Source organism: Tinamus guttatus, unplaced genomic scaffold, assembly GCF_059628265.1.
Source record: "Tinamus guttatus ecotype Peru unplaced genomic scaffold, ASM5962826v1 Tinamus_guttatus_pri_ptg000346l, whole genome shotgun sequence".
Lineage (NCBI taxonomy): Eukaryota > Metazoa > Chordata > Aves > Tinamiformes > Tinamidae > Tinamus > Tinamus guttatus.
The window spans coordinates 158,809-177,983 of record NW_028288880.1 but is presented as its reverse complement, the minus strand read 5'-3'; the positions used below and the strand labels follow the sequence as shown (position 1 = coordinate 177,983).

The following is a 19,175-nucleotide window of genomic DNA, read 5'->3' as shown; positions in this document are numbered from 1 at the left end:
GTGACAACATGCTTGTGAAGGGAGAAAATGTATGTGTTTCACATTATATACATGCACACATATATAATTACATATAATCTGTAGCCTTTCCTGTTTACTATATCATAGCACCATCATGATGTGGATTCACCTGCAAATATATGGAAACTTTTATGAATTGATACAGCTCTGTTCTGTAGGATATCTCATGTACCAGTTTGGAAGTGGATCTGATGCAGTAGTTTAAGTAGTTTTGTAATCTGCAGTGCTCAGAGGTGAAATTCAGATTTCTTTGCTTGAAAATGGAAGCTGGTGCCAAGTCTCCTCTTTGGAAAATGGTCAAGATTAACCTAAGAAGGGCAAGGAAAAACTCCCCACTGCAGCTGTAGCGCACATCCCGGCATTCATGGGAATGGCCGGGTTGGGAAGTATGCGGAGCCGGCCTGCGAGCCAGCAGGAGTTACTCACTTCCTTCGGCCAAGGCTGAGCCCTCAGCATTTGCCAGCTCTAAATCTGGGCCGAGTTTACTTCTTGCATAGTTGGACTCTGCGCTGTTTGTGCACAAGCTGATTTGGGGGCTGTTGAGAAGGGATGTGCCGAGGCAAAAGGCAGGAATTGCTGTTGCATCCGATAGGTATCGCGAGGGAAGAAGAGGTAGGGGGAAATCGTGGCTGCAGTGCAATCTGTGTGAGCCCTGTTATACGCTGCCACAAAAGCAGATTTTCAGCTTGAACGCTTACCTTCAGGAAGGCCAAAGCTTACAGGAACAGCAGCATATAAAAAATTGTTTCAGGGTCTACAGAGCTAAACAGCCATCAGTCCCCTATTTCCTCCTGTACCCCTAAAATTTGAAGACAAAATTGACTTGAATTACCTTACAAAAAGTATTAAAAATTTTGTATATGAGCATAACTGTTGCTGCATTTGTAACTGGAAATTCATTCACAGAAAAAAAGCAGACTGTTGAAGAGACTTCTTTGTGAAGAAGAGTCGTCTTTTTTTTTTTAATAAAATTATGGGGAGAAAGGTGATGACAATTATACTTATCTTTCTAAGGCACTGAACAATTGCTTGTTTATATTTCTCTTTGTGCTGGAGAAGAACACAAAAATTAGCAGTGGGGGAAGCTAACATTTTCAATTGTAAATGTTAATGTTGATGTTGCTACTTGCAAAAATAAAGTCCACTTAAAAAATAAAGTAATTAGCACACACACACATAAATTCAGGGTGGACTAAAGCAATGCTCATTCTCTATACCCCATTTCTTATTAATGTGTAGTGTTAAAACCATACTAGAGTGATTTGCATTATTTGGAGTCTAATCCTGAACTATTACTGCTGTAAAGTTTCATTTGATTCTTTTTTCTTTATTATTTGTTTTTTTTTTTCTAGTGTATGTTTTTAGTAATTTCTCCAAAATCTCGTTGCTTTTTGCAGCTCTCATCTTTCCCCTCCTCAGTGTTTCATAAGAACTTTAATGAACGCCCTGCTCTCACTCATTCTCCCCAATTTACTGCCTAAAAATACCTTTAAACTATAACACATGTGAAAAGATGCAAGAAAGGCATTTGAATTTGAATATAATTCCAAGGCGAAAGGTTTGTTTTCCTTGTACCGGCCGACAACATCAGTTGTTTTCCCCGGCAAGCGTAATTAATTCCCATTAAACGGGTGCTCAGAACGTTGCGCACGTAGGGCGAGCACAAAGGCCGAGGTGGCGGTTGTCACATGCGGGTGACAGTGCTCTCAACGCGCCTTGTTTTCTTTGTTTGCAGGAGAGTTGGAGACGTTCCAGAAAGACGGCGAGCGCCGGATTCAGAGCCGGCAGCAGCTTCCGGTTGGAACGACGTGGGGACCCTTTGCTGGGAAGATGGATCTGAATAATAACACCTTGGTATGTGGATGCGCAGCGACGCTTTCCTTCACGATATTCCATGCCAATCCATGGGGAATAACCCCTCTTATTACTCCAGCAGAGCATTTCCGAGCAGGCGTTCGCTCCTGAGTTGTTAGCTCGCACAGACAGTGGTATTTGGAGCTTTTCCAATTAGTTCTTCTGCGGCAGCCATCCACGTAAAGTTATTTGGAGCACAGGTTAATAATATTAAACTAATTATTTTGCAGAAGGAAAATGCCACGTCTGTGTTTACTAAACCAAACGAGTGCTTTTTGTTTTTAATAAAACACCTGATGTGGGGCGTAGTTTTAGAAGTTTCTTAGCATTAATTGCTGAGTGTGTAATTTATATTAATGTATCATGAAGAAAATAAATAGGTATATTAACTTATACTAAAGCCCGTTAAATTTGCTATGATGTTAAAGCTACTGAACAGGTAGAAAGATCTTTCAGCAGTTTAAAATTACTCTGAAAGATCTTGAAAGGCATCTGTCATATAATATATGTGTTATTTGCCTTTATTTTATTACAATTGCAGAAAGTATATGGGCCATATTACTTATAAGTAATGCTTTGCTGATCTCAGCTTAGTGCACAGAAAATCATGTTGTTCTTAGATCTTCATTTCATTTTTGGTAGTACTCAGTTTATATATGATGTTATTTATATGTAGTTCAGATTAATTTTATGACAATATCTGTAAAGGTGACTCTTTAAAAAAAAAGGAACAAATCCACATAGCAGAGGTGTTTCAGACCATCTTAGAATATGCACTGCCCTGTAGGGTACTGCTGAAGAATTATTATTCTCAGGTGGATCACAATCTGATATTACAGATTTTGCATGAACTCATTAATATAAGGAATGGTGGAACTGTTTTGCAGAAATGTGTTACATGCATTTGGAGTAATACAACTTAAATATAAAGTGAGAAGCTGAATTTTCCAGAGGTGGAATATTGTTGTTGGGGTATCCCAAGGTGAGGGAAGGGGACAACAGAAGTTCTTGGCCTCTTCCCCGGAGAACCTGTGGCTATAAACTGGAGTCCTGTTTTTAAAAGCTTGCTGGATAGTCTGTCTAGGCGGGTAAATATGCCTATTGAGACTGCAAAAAGACTCTGTAGTTTTGTGACTACATAATACCCATTTAAAATCTTGATAGAGTTTTCCTATCTTCCTAGACTTTTAAGGACTTTTAAGACTTCCTAGACTGTCAGCAAAAGATGCTACCAAATTATTACAGAATGTGTACTGGAAATTTTGTCTAAATTTGCAAAAAATCAGTATTCCAAATCCAGGTGAGGTTTGACATTCAGTCACCTGATGGATTTTCCAGAGTGACTGATGTTCTAAACCTCCTTTTGTTAGAAAGGGAAATGGACAATTTAAAAACCTGTCTCAGTTGCTCTTCTCCATCTCTTTTATTTCATTTCTATTTCAGCATGTATTTCATTCATTTCTGACATATTGTTTTTCACTAAATGCTATTTTCTACAAGTAGCTGTAATTGAAATAATTTGCCAGGGTTCTACTATTCTCTTCAGTCTTGAGCAATAGAAACCTTAGTCATTGTCCACATAAGACATAAATAAAAACACGCACAATACGTTGTCCCTTTTGCTTCGTTCCCTTTTACTACTCCTTCAGATATAAAAGCTATAAAATAAATCCTTGAGTATGAGACATAATGAAGACTGACACATAACACAGAAGTTGTCATTATCAGATGTCACTATCAGGCATCATAGTCTCATCTAGGCAAAATGTATAAATGCATTTTGAAATCAGAAAAACTTCTGTAAATAGAATTGCCATCCTTATCAGTATTCTCTTGCTCCCTAAATATTTTTATGCTTTGAGATACTCAAAACTCAACTGAACATGAACGTAAGCAATCCGATCTGACTTCAGAGTTGGATCTAACTTTGAAGTAGACCCTGATTTCAATGGAAGTTTGGCCTGGAGGACCTCCAGAGGTCCCTTTCACTCTGAATTATTTTATATTTCTATTGTTTTCTCTTTCCTGAATATCACAGATGCTTCCTGTAATCACACATTTGTTACTTTAAAGTGCTTTTGATATAATTTTTATTTAATGTTTAATTATCACAAACTCAGTGCCACCTTCTACATATTTTTCTTTTACTTTTTTTTTCTTGAAAGGATTCTGTTTTATTTATGATCTTGCTGTTTGCTTGACACATTTGATTACTTTTCTCACTAGCATACATGCTCTTTGTTGTTTATAGAAGGAGCTGTGTGTATTTGCTTATTTATATCCACTTTTGAAACCTCATTTGGGTAAAGTGTTACATCCCTAGGATTCAATCATAGTTTCAAATCAGCAGCTGACAGCAGGCTTAGTGCATTTCTGAGTAAGAATTTCAAACATTATGCTGTTATCAAATAATCTTTGGAAAAAAGTCTTTGGAAAGGAGAGGAAAGAAAAATTCAGTGAACCTCAGGTGAGTGAATATCATGACTTTTGCAACCGGTCTCTTTTATTTGTAAAGTGTGACTGTGGCTGACTGCAAGTGTCGTTGTTGAAGCTTGATGGTAGCGCTGTGAGACTGACTGTGCCTCGCAGGATTATGCAGCTGTAACAGTTACAGTCTGCTTGATAGCTTTTTGCTCGGCCCTGAACACAATCCTCCTCAAGTGCTTCATATTTCAAGCAGCGCTGTGGTGCTGAATGCAGCCTCACTGCTCTTGGCTCAGGAGATTCAGCCAGCTAATTAATACAGCACAGTAATTAGTTGAGTCACTGAGCCAGATGTCAAATACTTTTTAGATCTTTCCAGTTTCTATCTTGAAGAACATTAACGTTATACATCTAGAATTGCAAGGCTGGGTACCTTGAACAACTAGTTTCAGTGCTTTTGTGCCACTGTGATAGGATTAGCTGTTGTTGACTTCATCGGGTACCTCAGCGCTGTCAGGCGATTTGGGGGAGCAGTGTCCACATAAGGACTTGAGAAAACTTAAACTCCAATGGTTGAATTAAACACAACTCAGTGATCAATAAAGTTCTTAATTTTTCTCATCTACTAGTTGGCCAGTGCTCATGAATTCCAGAGTGATAAAAACCCTATATCAAAAAATTTGCCACAGTTCACTACTACTGCTGTTGATGAAAAGTCTCTGTGCAGCCCCCATAAAGGTTAAGAATGTTGCTTTTCAGTAACAGCGAGTCTCAGATCTTAAAAGCTGTTAACGCATTTAGCTCTTATTTAACTCCTGTTCTTAAATCACTATGCAAATGTTTATATATCTATCTAGATCATTTTTGGGGGGAGTAAAGTTTGGGTAAAGTTTTTTTTTTACATTTAGATAGATAGATTTAATATTTAGGTACCTCTAATGTTCTGTTCTTCATAATTTGCCAAATGAGCAAAATTCTTTGGCTTTCAGCTCCTTGCATGGTGTTCATATCTGTGTGCACGGTTGGACAGATTATTCCCTTCCAGTTTTTTCCACTTCTGTTGCAAGCATGGCAGTTGATAGTCATAAGAAAATGATATGTCAGTGTTTTAAAGTGGAGGTGGCACTCAGAGGCCAGGGGTTAAACAAAATTTCTGTCATGCCTATGTTTGACAAAAATTTATATTAATTCTCCAGGAGTGCAAGAGAAATAAAAAGGAAGAGATTTCTTAGAAAGATGAAAAAAAATAGTCTTTTCAAGCCTAGAAAGTGTACCAAAATAAGGGGTTTCTCTTGTTTTAAAGTAAAAAGACATCACTACGTATTTCCAGATTTTGTTATCTTGCTGTTTTGACAAACAGGACATTTTAAGAGCTTTGTACAATGCTGTCTTCTATCTCCCATTGGTGACAACTCGATTCTAAGGGGAAGGCAATGTGATTTAATCACTAATTTTGCCAGGAGAGCTCCAACTGTGCACTATGCTGCATCTCTCTGAGAATGCAGCAGTTCCCAGGTAGCTGCAAGTAGACAGGAATATATTTCTAAGCATGAAGCTGATGGGTAGTGAGTCCTCTCTTTAACTGGAAGGTGGATTTGAACAAATGTCAAGTAGAATGTGAACAGGAAGATGAGATAAATGGAGGGCTCTTGTGGGCTCATGCTTGAAACCAATAAAAGAGTAGATGCTGCACGTAAGTTCAGCACAGCTAAGGACAGCTACCTAAGTAGTTCCAAATTAAAGCTGCTGACAGGTTGTTTAAGAAAAGGCTATTTATTTTTCCCAGATACAAAAATTTTCCTCATACAGATGCTACACTTTATTTATTTATTTATTGTATTCTTTTACAACTTTGAGGGAATCGGATCCTCCAAAGAGAAGAGTCTTTCAAACAGTTCCCAGCGTCAGCTGGCGCTTCTGGAGACGTGGCAAAGCACTCACAGCCCGTGGTGAACGTGAGGCAGAAGTGCTTGCCATTACTCCATTAATCGAGCGGAATCATTCTGGAAAATGTTCTCCTTTGGCTGCAGCCGTCCGCGTCTTGGCGTTCATCCGTGCCCCATGGCTGGGCTTTGGGAAGGGAAAACAACGCGTGGCCGGATCCGGCCTGCCGTTCTGGTAGCCACATCACGAGGAGGGGAGTGCAGGCCTGTATCGGCCTGATAAGGAAAAGAGGATTCAAAATGGCTGGGAAGGGAATCCGTGGGAGTGCTGTGGGATACAGCAGAGACCTTTAATGGGATCTGGAAGCCAAAGCACTCTCCTAGGAGATATCCTTGCAAAACAGTTTGGCTGGGGAGGGCTGGGACTGTCCGAGGAGCCAAGGTTCAAAATGCAGTTAAGCTATTCATGTGTTAATCTATGGCTGGTCACTTCAGGTCAAAAAAGAAGTGTCTGTAGGACCCAGCAAGTTTTAATCTTTACAGTGTAAAGATTATGTGTAACAGTTTGCGAGTCACTGTGGTTGGAGCTTCTTTACAGCCATCGTGACAGGCCGCCTTCGGGCTCTGGTGATTTCTGTTACGAGCTTAAGGTGAACACTGGAGTGTGAAAGGTGCTTTCATCTCTAGGTATTTGCCTGCAAATAGGAAATCTGGCTTTTATTAGCATAATAAAGTACCAGTGTTGGTCATTTTACACAAACGGTTCATCTAAAAAAGCTTAGATATATTGCTGTGATGAGGACAGTCTGCAGTCTCATCTTTTATAAAGTGGCACAAAGATATGCAGCTGAGGGGAGTGCAGGGACAGGAAAACTTCGTAGATAACTATTCGTAGCTCACTCACTTCTTTTTTCAAGGAAAAAAAAAGTTGTTTTTGTTCCTCTGTTTACATTTATAGAGCAATGCTAATTTAAAACATGTCACTAATATTAAAAAACATATGGTAATGCAGGAATAGGTGTAGGTGATAAAACAACATGCTCCATACGAAAAGGGTCATGTTGATCCTGCAGATCTCTAAAAACTCTTAGTAAACTGCTATTGACATTGCAAAAATACACCTTCATCTAACTTTAAGGTATTAAATAGTTGAGGGACATGTATGTATTTATATATTTAATGAACATTCTTGGGCAATCAGGCTTGAGATTGCAATGCTTCTTTTAGTTTCTTTATTCATGAATTGGTAATTTCCAATTTGGGTTTCCTCTGACTGAAGCCCTTTCTTAAGGGTTATTCTTAACCCTTATTTAAGGATATATGTCCTATATATGCATACACCCATGGTACATTTTCATACATGTTTATCAAAGCAGCAAAACTTCACTTTGTTAAAAACTACTACGGGCCACTTTAAAAGCTTGTTAAAAATAGTTCAGTTCCTTGGTACCTGCCATAAGCATCTCCATTAAGCAGACTTTATCCTAATACTATCATAATTTAATAACAGATATTACCAGTCGTTCTCATTAAACTAAATCAGCTCCTGGGGAGAAATCTCAGTACACTGCCCCATCTCTGCAAGGCTCCTACCAGCAGGGCAGTGCTTCTGGAAGGGGCTGGGGAAATTTTTTAAAAATCATTCTTTTAGTAGAGATATTTAATCTTATTTACAAAATATACGTATTGTAGGCTAAGTAGATATAAAATGTCAGACTTAAATGTTCACTAGTTACTGAAATAGCTTTCTTCTCAGCTGATGTTAAACACTACCACCAATTTCTTTTTAACTCTGAGATAAAATTAAGTTTCTAAAATGCTGACACATTTTTTCATTAGTTACACTTCCACAGAGCTAGGATGGGAAATTGTAGCCCCACCATTTTAATGGCATTGGTAAGATGCATATTACATGTCTGCTCTGTTAAGCCATGAATTTGGTACTTACGAGAGTCTTTGAACTTGGAAGACTTGGAAAGACCTTTAGAAGGATAAAATCTGAAAGTAGTTTCTAACTCTTGGATACTCCTAGGTTTCAATGATGCAACTAAACCTAAAGCTGTGCCTGCCCAAGAGTTGTTAGCCTCAGTGTATGTTGTTCATGGAGAAAAACACGCTGATGCTGATGTGTATGGAAGTGCAGGACTACTTGTGTTTTAAATGATGTTATTTAGACCTCCTTACAAACGCGGCAGAATTAGGAAAACATCAGTGCTTTATTCCACACAATGCGAAGGCATTCCATAATACCGTGGAACTAGATTTGAAATTATTTTCTATTTTCATTTAAATGAAAAAATGTCTTCAACTGAAGGAAAAAAATTCTCGGTTTACTGTTTATTAATGCATGAATTCCATAGATGAGAGAAGGAGAAAGTATTTCAAAGTATTAACAAAATACTTTTCAGATGATATGAAATATTAAATATCGCTATAATAATGCATTTAAGCATTTGCTGTTGAGCTCTTTTAACACACCTAGGGAATAATCAAGCTTTACATGGACAAAATAATGTCCTTTCCTTCTGTGCTCTTAGGGACAGATAGCAATCTGAATGCCACTGATGCATTTAGAATAAACTATATAGCATTTAAGATATCATCCTACTTTATGTAGATTATTGTCACTTCGAGAAAATGTATTATAATTTAAAATATCCCCTGTCACAGATTAGTAGTTTATATCTTGTTTTGGCATTTTATTTTTATGTATCTGTATAACGTAGAAGAGAATGTCGTTGGAATAAAAGCTTCCTGCACGTTAATATTTATTATTACTCATGTGCATATTTATAAATACATCCTTAGCGGAAACATTTCCCAGAGTTCGTTTTTTTTTTTTCCCCAAACCTTTCTGTGCCAGTCTCTGATCTGTAGGATGAGTGACCAAATTTTTTAAGAGAGAAACCTGGAGCTCATGCCATGTGTTGTGCCACATTGAAGACGAGTTGAGAGGAGCGAGGGAGGTGTGCCTGGGAGCTGGGGAGGTGAGGAAGGCGCCTTGCCTCCCTCTCCCCCTCCTGCAAGCTGTTCTCCTCGCTTTCAAAAGAAATCTGGGACAAATTAGCATAGAAGGAAGAGAGCAATAAAGCAGAAAACAATAGTAAGTCCAAAATATCCCAGTTTCTTCTTTCCTGCTTCTGTGGAGGCAGCTCTGCTTCTGCTTTGGCTAATATTTTTTCTTCTTTCACTGTGACCATCATAGTGTGTCTTTGACTTATATCTATGTTTTTCTTTTTTTTTTTCTTTTTTTTTTTTTACATGTATAGCATTTTTTTCTCTTAGGGATTGTTATATATATATAATGTATTAAATATTGGATCTTGTCATTATATTTGTTCCAGATAGGGGTACGGGTTTGGTGCTCACTCATTTTACCTTACTCCCATTTCTTCATCCTGTATGTCTCCAGTTTCCAGGTAAAGAGGATTTTTTCTCTTCTTCGCCTCCCTTTCACCTCCCAGAGCAGGAGTTGCTGTTTCATCCCGGTGGGATCCACAGCTCCATTGCTCGCAGGTGCCCGCTGCCACGTCCCAGTGCTCGTAGGTGCAACGTCACCTTGTGCTGGGGCAAGTGTTACACCTGGGGAGAATAACTAGTCTTCTAATTCAGTATAAGGGTAGGGTTGGACTCGGTGATCTTGAAGGTCTTTTCCAACCATAATGATTCCATGATATGTCAATGTCAAAGTGCTTCCTCCTTGCGTGGCTACACTGCTTTAGGACACAACTGGTTGGACAACTCTTTGGGGAGAAAGCGGTCACGGTTGAAATTCATGGAGGGAGATGATGGGTTGCATTAGGTGGGGCTACAATAGTAGTAGCCTTATAGATCAGCCCAAAGAGCCTATGGATAGCTGAAGTCTTTTAAGTCTGGCTTTGGAAGACCAGAATAAGACACCAGTTTTGTAGAAATGGCAGATGGGGCCATACAGCAAGCTCAACAGTTGGTCACACCAGTATAGGATACCAATTTCAAAATCTAATTGAAATATGACATGGCCTTACTGGGCGATGAGAAAGTACACATCGCCAGTTCTTGGGCACTCTACTTCCTAGATGCAGTTCTTGGTTTTATTTCTGAATATTTTCCCTTCCATCACATTTTCTGGCCTACTGAAGTTAGAATTAACATACCCCAGACAATCAGATTTTAAATCAAGATAGCTTTTTCAGTACATTTTTTTTCAGCTTTACTTAGGACTTTGTTTCTAAGTATTTCAAACCCTCTTTTATTTTTTAGAATACAGTCTGATTTGTGAGGATCGTTGTCCTGGGTTTCTGTGTCAGAATTGGAACAGTGAGAGCACTAGAGCTGCATTTCAGGATGGGAAATGTGTGTACTTTGATCTGGTGGTAGAGCAAGCCTCAGGGAGCAAGTTGAATCTTGATTTCTTTAGCCAGTCATCCACTATCAGGTAGCAGTGCCCTGATTAGGCAGGCTGAAAAACAGGGAACAAACACATCATGGGTTAGTTGTGGAAACATTTCTGAGGAGACTGTTGGCATCACTAGCCTCCTCCGTGCTCATTTTATGATGATATTTTCTTCTAGTAAATCCTTTTAATGCCTACTGTAACAGTAACAGGTATCTCCCTGCAGTAAATAACTACACATGCACTGATGAGTTTTGGAAATGATTCCCCGCTCCAAGTTTAGCACTTAGTTGCAGGATGGAAAGTTTCAATATCCGTATATTGAGAGTTGACCTCTGACAAATGTGAGACACTTGGTGTGTCTGTGTCTCCTTAACATTCCTCGCATTCCCTGTCCCAGACCCACTGCTGGCACTTGCTGCAGTGTTAAAGCAGCTTCGTAGTAGCACCTACTCACGCTTGCTCTATCTAGTGACATATGTGGGACTAAATGGCCTTTCTGAACTTTAATAAGCATTTCCTTGTCAATCAAGCCAAAGATATCTGACTGGAGTCTAAAGAGTATCCAATTCTTTGCTCACTATAATTATAAGTTCTCCTGAAATCTTCTTTTCAGAAATACAGACATTATATTCTCATATATTTCCATGTTTTCACTCACTGTTTAGCCATAAAGAATTAAATTGCCCCTGGTTGCAGCATTGGAGAGGGACACTTGGAGAGTCTGCTTTGAGATAGTTGTGGGGATGCAGACAGGTTTGACTACTACCAAAGCCCACCAGGTCAAGGTATTCAGCAGCATCAACAGCAAGTTGTAGCTATGACCACATCAGAATTTCAGGGAGTTAACAGGGATCATTTGAGTTATTTTTTCAAGACAACAAGGAAAGGATGTAAAACTCTCCCAAAAGAAGCACGTGTCAGAGCTGTCTGTAGCTGTCTGTATCCGTGGCTTTTTCTATGCATTTGTCTAATTCTGTGTACCGGCTCCAAAGAAATCAAAAGCGATGAAAGGAAATCTTCAGTGATCACACATTTTAGGTGGTCACTAACATACCTAGGACTTGATTTTAGCTAGTCCTGAACACCAGCAAGAGATGCTGAGCACCCTGAGCTCCCATTCAAAGCAATAGGACTGCAGTATGCCTACCATTTCATGACAGTGAGCCCTGTGAGTGTAGTTTATAAACCAGTGTATATAAGATAAATATTTGTTATTGTATTTGACCTTGAAGATGAGACTGGTCTGATAGGGTTAAGGTCAATGAGTGTATTATTTTTAGACAAGATATGAAGTACTTGGATGGCTCTGCTTTATTTTAGTGTGTTAACATCTGGCAGCGGTCTGTGTTCCATATGCTGCTGATTGGCCTGATACATTCATCTTCAGCGATTATCAAAAAGATTTCAGTGCTCTGGAGGTAGTCACACATTCGAGAAGACAAATACATGAAGATAAGTGGAAAAGCTGCGTGTGGGTTTTTGTGCATAAGAGCGATATTTGGGTAATCTTGGCAAGTACCCTATTAATTTAGAAAAAAAATATTTGTAAAATTGATTTAATTAGCTAATGTCTGTAAGTGCTGTAAGGATGAAAAATGGCATATTAGAGTTCAGTATTGTTATCACACTAGATGCAGAGAGCATTACTCTTTGGAAATCTGATTGTGCCCTTTTTTAGTTCTAAATGTTGCACATTCTTGTTATTTCTACTAATGATGATTAGTGAAAGCAGTTTTTTTTTAGATTTGTACACTTTTGCCATGTCTTATTTTTGTTACAACATTTTTGGAGAGTGGAGTGCTGGGATATAGTACGCTCTCTAGTCTAGCAAATTCTGAAATCAGTGAGGCTAAATATATGTAGGGATTGCTAGGGTGGAGATGTTTTTTTTTTCCAAATTAGGTTGCTTCTGGGAATACCTCATTATAAATAACTGCTGCAGTGAATTTAAATAATTTTGAAATTCCAATACTGGGCCTGAGTAACTGGTTTCTCTACAACAGTCTGTGATTCCTTTGGTTTAAGAGTATAACTCTGCATATAAACAAAGATAGCAATACTAATGGGAAGTGAAGCTCTGCCTGCAGTTACAGACAGTTAATCACAGTCCTATGGAAATGATTGGGAAAATAGGAGACAAAGACATCTTTATGATGGTTGGAAAACCATAATAATATAAAGTGGGAAAGCAGGAGAGAAAGGTCTACTACTTAGAGCTTGTTGCTCTTTGACACTGCATTTTCTTTGGACGATCTTTGGCTTATGAAAATTGTCATGCTTGTGTTGTTTTATTACAAAAATCAGACCCTAAATATCAACTGATTACTATTCTTCTATCAGACTATTTTTTCTCCTAGCTGGATAATATTTTTTCCAGTGGCTATAAATTTATTATTTTGCTTCGGTACTGCTTTGTCCTTACATGCAAGAACGTACCCCCAAGGGAGAAAGGCTTAAGTGTCTCACAGAGATTTTGCCACAGCAAAGCAGGTGTTTCCTTTAACAGCACCATCTCCTTTCCTGGAAATCCCTGCAGTCTCCCAAGCTAAGCGTGTCTGTCATCCCTGCTCCTCTCTTGTGACTCTTGCCATGGCCACCTCTTAGAGACCTTCGAGGCTCTAGGATGGTCCCACCCTTGAAGAGCTTCCCGCAAAGAATCATTCCAAACAGAAAACAGCCACAGGGCTCAGGAGAGGTGACGCTTGGCTCCCCACACTTCCTTCTCATAAAACACCCCCTTTCTGCCCCGCTGTCTGATAACAGGGAAGGGCACCGTGGCATCAGCTGGCACCACGGCTTGCCCAGCGAACCCTGGCACCACGGGCTGTCCTCACAGGACTACGGGGGACGTCTGGCCAAGATAGACATCAGGAAAGCAGCAGGAAGGCTACGGTGGCAGTTTGCCACAGAACAGACTTGGAACACAGTGAACAAGCCAAAGTAGCAATGTTGCTACTCAATATTTCTCTCTTAATTGAATATCCATCATTTTAAAGAAAAAAAAAAGCAGCAAATCTCTCAGGGCACATAACATATCCACATCCACCATTCGGATAAAACTTGTTTTATTTCATCATGCACAAATTTGTTTAGATCTCAGCAGTGACCACTCTTCCTGTTGCCAATATCTATTAATGATAATTACTTTGAATACTATACTCAGTCAGCGATAGCATCACATCACGGTGAGGAAGATTGTGATCGTATCTAAACCTATTCTGTTTAACTCTGACACTCCTTCTGTTATAGCAGGCCCCTGATAAGATCATGCCTGTTAGGATCAGACATTAGTTGGAATCAATATTTGAAAATGTGCCTGTTTTTGCTTAATAGCAAAGTTAGTGTGAGGGTCAGGGTGAGATCATTTGTTGGATGAGATTGTACAGCTTCATCTTGTAATAGAAATGCGTTCCTTGCCTCAGCTGCTGTGAAAAGTAAAAACAAGGACTCTTTGAAAACTGTGCTGCTTCCCTCGTAATCGCTGTATGGGGAAGATACCATCGTTATTATGATATTGAACATCTGCACCGCTGCGGCGCATTGAGGTTCTAGTCAGGAACTGGTGCTCCTTTGTGCTAGACCGTCTGAACCTGATATTAAAAAGACAGCTGCTGGCCCCAGCTTGCAAGGCCCTGGTTTTGGACCAGATGCGGATGCAACGGCGACAAGCGAGTGTGGGAGGCAAAAGCTAGAACTGAGATAATTAAGATTAGTGTAATAAACAACAGTTACATCACACAAGAGCGGCAGACGTGAGCTTTGGAGAGATAGTGAGTGAAAAATGTGGTGACTTTGCTGATGTTTTCAGGGAATTCTTCCTATGTGCATTAATCTAGTGGAAGAAAATGTAAATAAATTGGAGGCATTTATTTAGACAGGAATTTTGAAGCTCAACAGATGATAAAGAAAAATATAATCTAGATCAGTGATGGTGAACCTTTTTAGCAACTAGCGCCAAATTTATTTTAAAAAGCCCAGAAGCTCATGTGCTGCCAACACAAATCTCTCCATGCCAAACTTAGCGCCAGTGCCAGTCATATGATGTTACTGGTGGAGATGAACAGTCAGAAATCTTGAAGCACCATAATCCTGTTTCAGTGAAAAATATGATCCCTGTTATTTGTAAAGCCATTAAGGGTTTGGTGGAAGAAGTCAAAACAGTGGCCTAAGGGGGCTGCAGCGACAGTTTCTCTTTTCTGCCTTGCGAAAAATGAAGTCCAGAAAAATAAAGTGCAAAATAAGAAGTAAGTGGGAGTAGAACCCATTGGTTTCATCCTTTGACTGCAGAATATGGATGGCGTTGGTCCTTGAGCTGAAATTGTTCCTGAAGAGACTTGTACATAGCATGTGGGATTGGTAAGCACCAATCTCAGGTAAACACCTTGAGTACGGGACTGTTTTGGAAAGGGTGACTCTGCAAGATATCATCTCTTACTCATTTCAGTGGAGTATATGAATTAATTTCAAAATTTACATTTTTTATGAAAGGATTCTTGTTTGAATGCCCAGCTCTTCATTTAGATGATTGCTAATTGCCCACTGAATGATATGCTAAGACCTAGACTGTTTACTGATCACTTCAATTTCAATAATACCACTCATCACCTCTTCTTTGGGTCTGGCTTGGATCTCTGTTTCCATCATATGGTTCACAATTTAATTACAGCTCCTTACATTGAACACACCAATCACTAAAATTATGGCACTATTTTCTGAAAGAGATTCATGGTACTGTATCATGAAACACAGTAGCAATAGCTTTTAGGCAGAAAAATTCTAATTTGAATAAAATAAATATACTAGAATATACCCTTACAATTGTTTATATATATATATATTATATATATATATAATTTATATTTACCTATATAGACATACGCACACAGATATACATACGCATATACAGGTGTATGTGTGTATGGACACATATGTATGTTTATACCATTACCAGTATCACCTATGTGCTAACTGGTACTTATGAAGAGGCTTAACTGTAATTTATGCTTCTTCAAATGCAAAAATAAGTGGAATGATGAATGAAAAGCCTGATCATTTCAACAGTATTAACAGTAAAAGCATGGCTTCATTCACTAGCACCATATTGCCTCTCAACTCCATTAATGACATTACTTTATAATACCATCATATATAAAAAGAAAAACACTGTAAATTCAAACTAAAAGAAGAAGCCAAATGGTGTCCCAGAAGTTGGTTTATAGAGGTGAAATTCTTTACCTTTAATATGAGAATAAGGACATTTGAACAGTATTTTGTCCCTAGAATTATTTTTTCTTTGAACAACTCATACTTTAGGATATCATTTGAGTAATGAAGATGTAGATTTCATTTTGGTTTTTATTTATATAGTTTTTATTTATATAGTTTTAACAATTACCAGGAGTGGATGCATTTCTAAATTATTCCTCTAAAAATCAGATAAAAATTACCTTTGACTGATTTTAGATGTCTGTGCCACTGCGCAGGGTGGAATTTTTAAAAGACCCATTTATCTCAATTTCCCCAACACATATAAAAGTATTTAATTTTTTTTGGACCATCCCAAAAGTCTTCCCCTTATGGCACTGAAAGTAGAAATACCCGTAATTAAAACAATGTTAGAACAATGTTAGAATATTTGTGTTCCAAAATAGGTGTTTTTCCATTTATGCATTTCCGCCATGTGAAATTCTCATACTCATTCTTTCTTCCTTTGTTTCTGAATCCTGAAATATGGGCTAGTTTCAAATTCTTTTTATTTCAACGGTTTTCATTTGTCCTTTTCTATTTCAAAAGTATTTTTCCTGTATTTTTGGCCAAAGTATGCCATGTGTATGCCAGGCCAAAATATTCCAAGTGCTCCGGTGGGATAACACAGGAGGCTGTCTCCTGTCCTGAGAGCACAGTGAGGCTGAATTTGGACACATTGTAGAGTAGTGCTGAGGCTCTGCATTTTTGTGCCCTACTCTCAAGTATCCATAAAACAAGAATGTTGTTCAGATAGTTGGACATGTCTGAAGAAATAAGGTGGTTTTGCCATGGCTATCCCTTCTTCCTGCCTGAATGAAGAATGGTGAAAAGCCGTAATTTTACATTTATAATAACAAACTTTCCACTCTTGCTCTTCATGGGCTAGCATTTTTGGCTACATATATTATATTTAAGACCTTTTGTAAAATTTATGCATCAGCAATCACAACTTCACTGGGTGTGAACAACTTTGCTTGAAAAACAATAAGGAAAGATTGAAGAAATGTGTATCCAGATAAATAATGTAGAATAGTGTTTGTGAATATCTATTGGAATTCCAAGAACTTACATGATTTGACTTTATTTGTTTATTCCTCTTTCCCAAGGAGCTTTTTGTATCCAAGGTAACATATGAAATATCAGAAAACAGATGATCTTTCTGCTGTTATTGAAACATCAGAATTAAGATTGTAGAAGTACAATAATAGGAAGCCTTTGCCTGAAAGAATTTAGAGGCCAAGGAATGAACACAAGCAAAGAATAAGAGAAAGTGTATAATTTGATCACCATTTGATCGCCATCAAGCACGCAAAGATTAATGGAGCTGCTTGACAGCACTCTGGATGTCTCAGGTTTCCTACAGGTTAGACCAGTGCCTGTGTTACAAGATTATCCCTCAAAATGATTAGCAGGCACTCAAAGTGTTGTACATTAGTGATCTAGGAGATAAAAGAAAAATTATAAACTCATGTAAAAACTGTGAATAAAAAGTAAGCTTGTAGGAATCAGTCTGTTTGCAAACACTTTGTGGTAAAAAGAATGACTTAACTCTAATGAATATTTTATGCAGATACTAATGTTAAAGAAAGTGTAAATACAAAGCAGTTCTCCTTTGAATGCATTAAAGAAAATGAAAGACAAAAATGAGTAGACTCTTGTAGAAGTCCAGTCAGCTGATACTCTGTAGTGCATTTCCATCATTTTGTAGCTGGGGGGTTAAAATTGGAACATAAAGATATTAAAAAAAAACCAAATCGGTAAAGAGAGGGATCCCTTATCATGTAAAGGCATGATGAAACCAATTGATAGCACAGTGGTGAACATAGTCTGGATTATTTCTTTGAAAAAGAGAAAATGCTTGATGGTGGTCTAGCAGCACTATGCTTCCAATAGGCCAGTCAGTCAAATGCAAATACAGTCTATAATAAAAAGAGCTGGTTGACATAGTAATTGGGAAATGAATGTTATTTGTAGCTCCATATTTCTGTCTTTAGGAGTCTAAGAACTAGGAGGTTGGTATTGATAAGAGGGTTTGTGTATAAATCCTTTGCAATGGGGCTGTGCCTCTTCAGTCATTTGTATTAATTTTTACATTAGATATGAACATCATTTTCTGAAAGGGGTGACAACTAAAATAACTAATTTCACAAATGTCATACAAAAAAATCTCATATTTTAGAAAAAAAAAACACTTTATTTTCCTTTTTTTTGTGGCAGGAGGAGGTAGGGGCTTTATATAGGAAGCACAACAGATTATAGCTGTATTTGTGCAGATACTGGTAAGAATGATTCCTGGTTTGGCTGAAGGGAAACTATAATGCAGAAGAACTACTATCTGTAATGTATGGTTCAAAGGGTACAAATGTCCTTGCTCTCCTTAATTAAGATGAAAAACATGCTTTCCAGATAGCTTGGGTTCTTCATCAACTCAAGTCATTGATGACCCCAAATTACATTTTTTTTTCCATTTTTTTAATTGGCATGTTTGAGTGTTTAATAAACATATTTGGCAGATTCTGCTGGTTCATATAGACATGGAGATCCTCATATTGGACATGCTGTTCACATTGTTAATTTCTGAATATTTCTGTCAGAGAACTTGATAATGCAGGACTGTAGTATCTTATGTAGGAGATGTTTTGGTACTGAACATTGTAGAAGAAGTAAAACTCTTCAGTGGTTTTCATTGCCTTCTTTTTCCTGCTTGGTGCACAACACAACTCCCCTTTTCCTGCAGCTTCATTTCCATTTACATGGATGTCCTTAACTCTTTCCCTTCCCTTTCCCCATCTCTTGATATCTGTCTCTTTTTTTTTTCCCCCCATTTCTAGCACTTTCTTCTTAGCTTTTCACCTCACCTTTCCAATCTCTCTCTGTCAACATTTCCCTTCCTGTTGCTCACTTTGTTGCTTTTTCTTTTTACCTTCCCAGATTCTTTAATTTCTTCTTCCCTCTGTCTCCATCGTCAGACTTCCTTCTCCTCTCTTGAGTTCTCTGTCCTGATTCTTACTTGCCTTTGAGGTGGTCTTCAGTGTTTAGGACCTTGTACTTCACTAATTTCATGTTCTGCTCAATACACTTTTGTTTGTTTGTTTGTTTGTTTTAGAATACATCAAATAGAAATAGCTTTTGGTGCTGATTTTAAGCCGAAAGGAAAGGATGGTAATTTTGTGGGAAATTCCGTGTTCATAAGAGTACACTCCTCGGTGTGGCTAATTGTAGGGCTGGTTTTAAAAGTGTCTATATGCTTTTCTCACTATGAACCTACTAGTTTTATAAATGTGATCAGCTTTTGTCTTTGGGCACCAGATGCATCCTATAGAGAGCAAGGGGGAATCTCTTGCCCCTGCCCCTGTCCAGGTCTGACA

At 38.3% G+C, this 19,175-nt stretch overlaps 1 protein-coding gene across 2 annotated transcripts in view; it reads left to right on the top strand.

The window, feature by feature from the left end:
- The window catches only part of ZFPM2 (zinc finger protein, FOG family member 2), a 288,963-nt gene that overhangs the window by 141,276 nt on the left and 128,512 nt on the right, over positions 1–19,175 (top strand). For both annotated transcript variants that reach the window (XM_088529792.1, XM_088529791.1), the window contains one exon: positions 1,757–1,875. In XM_088529792.1, the coding sequence (XP_088385918.1) occupies positions 1,757–1,875 (119 nt within the window). The remainder of the gene's footprint in view (positions 1–1,756; positions 1,876–19,175) is intronic.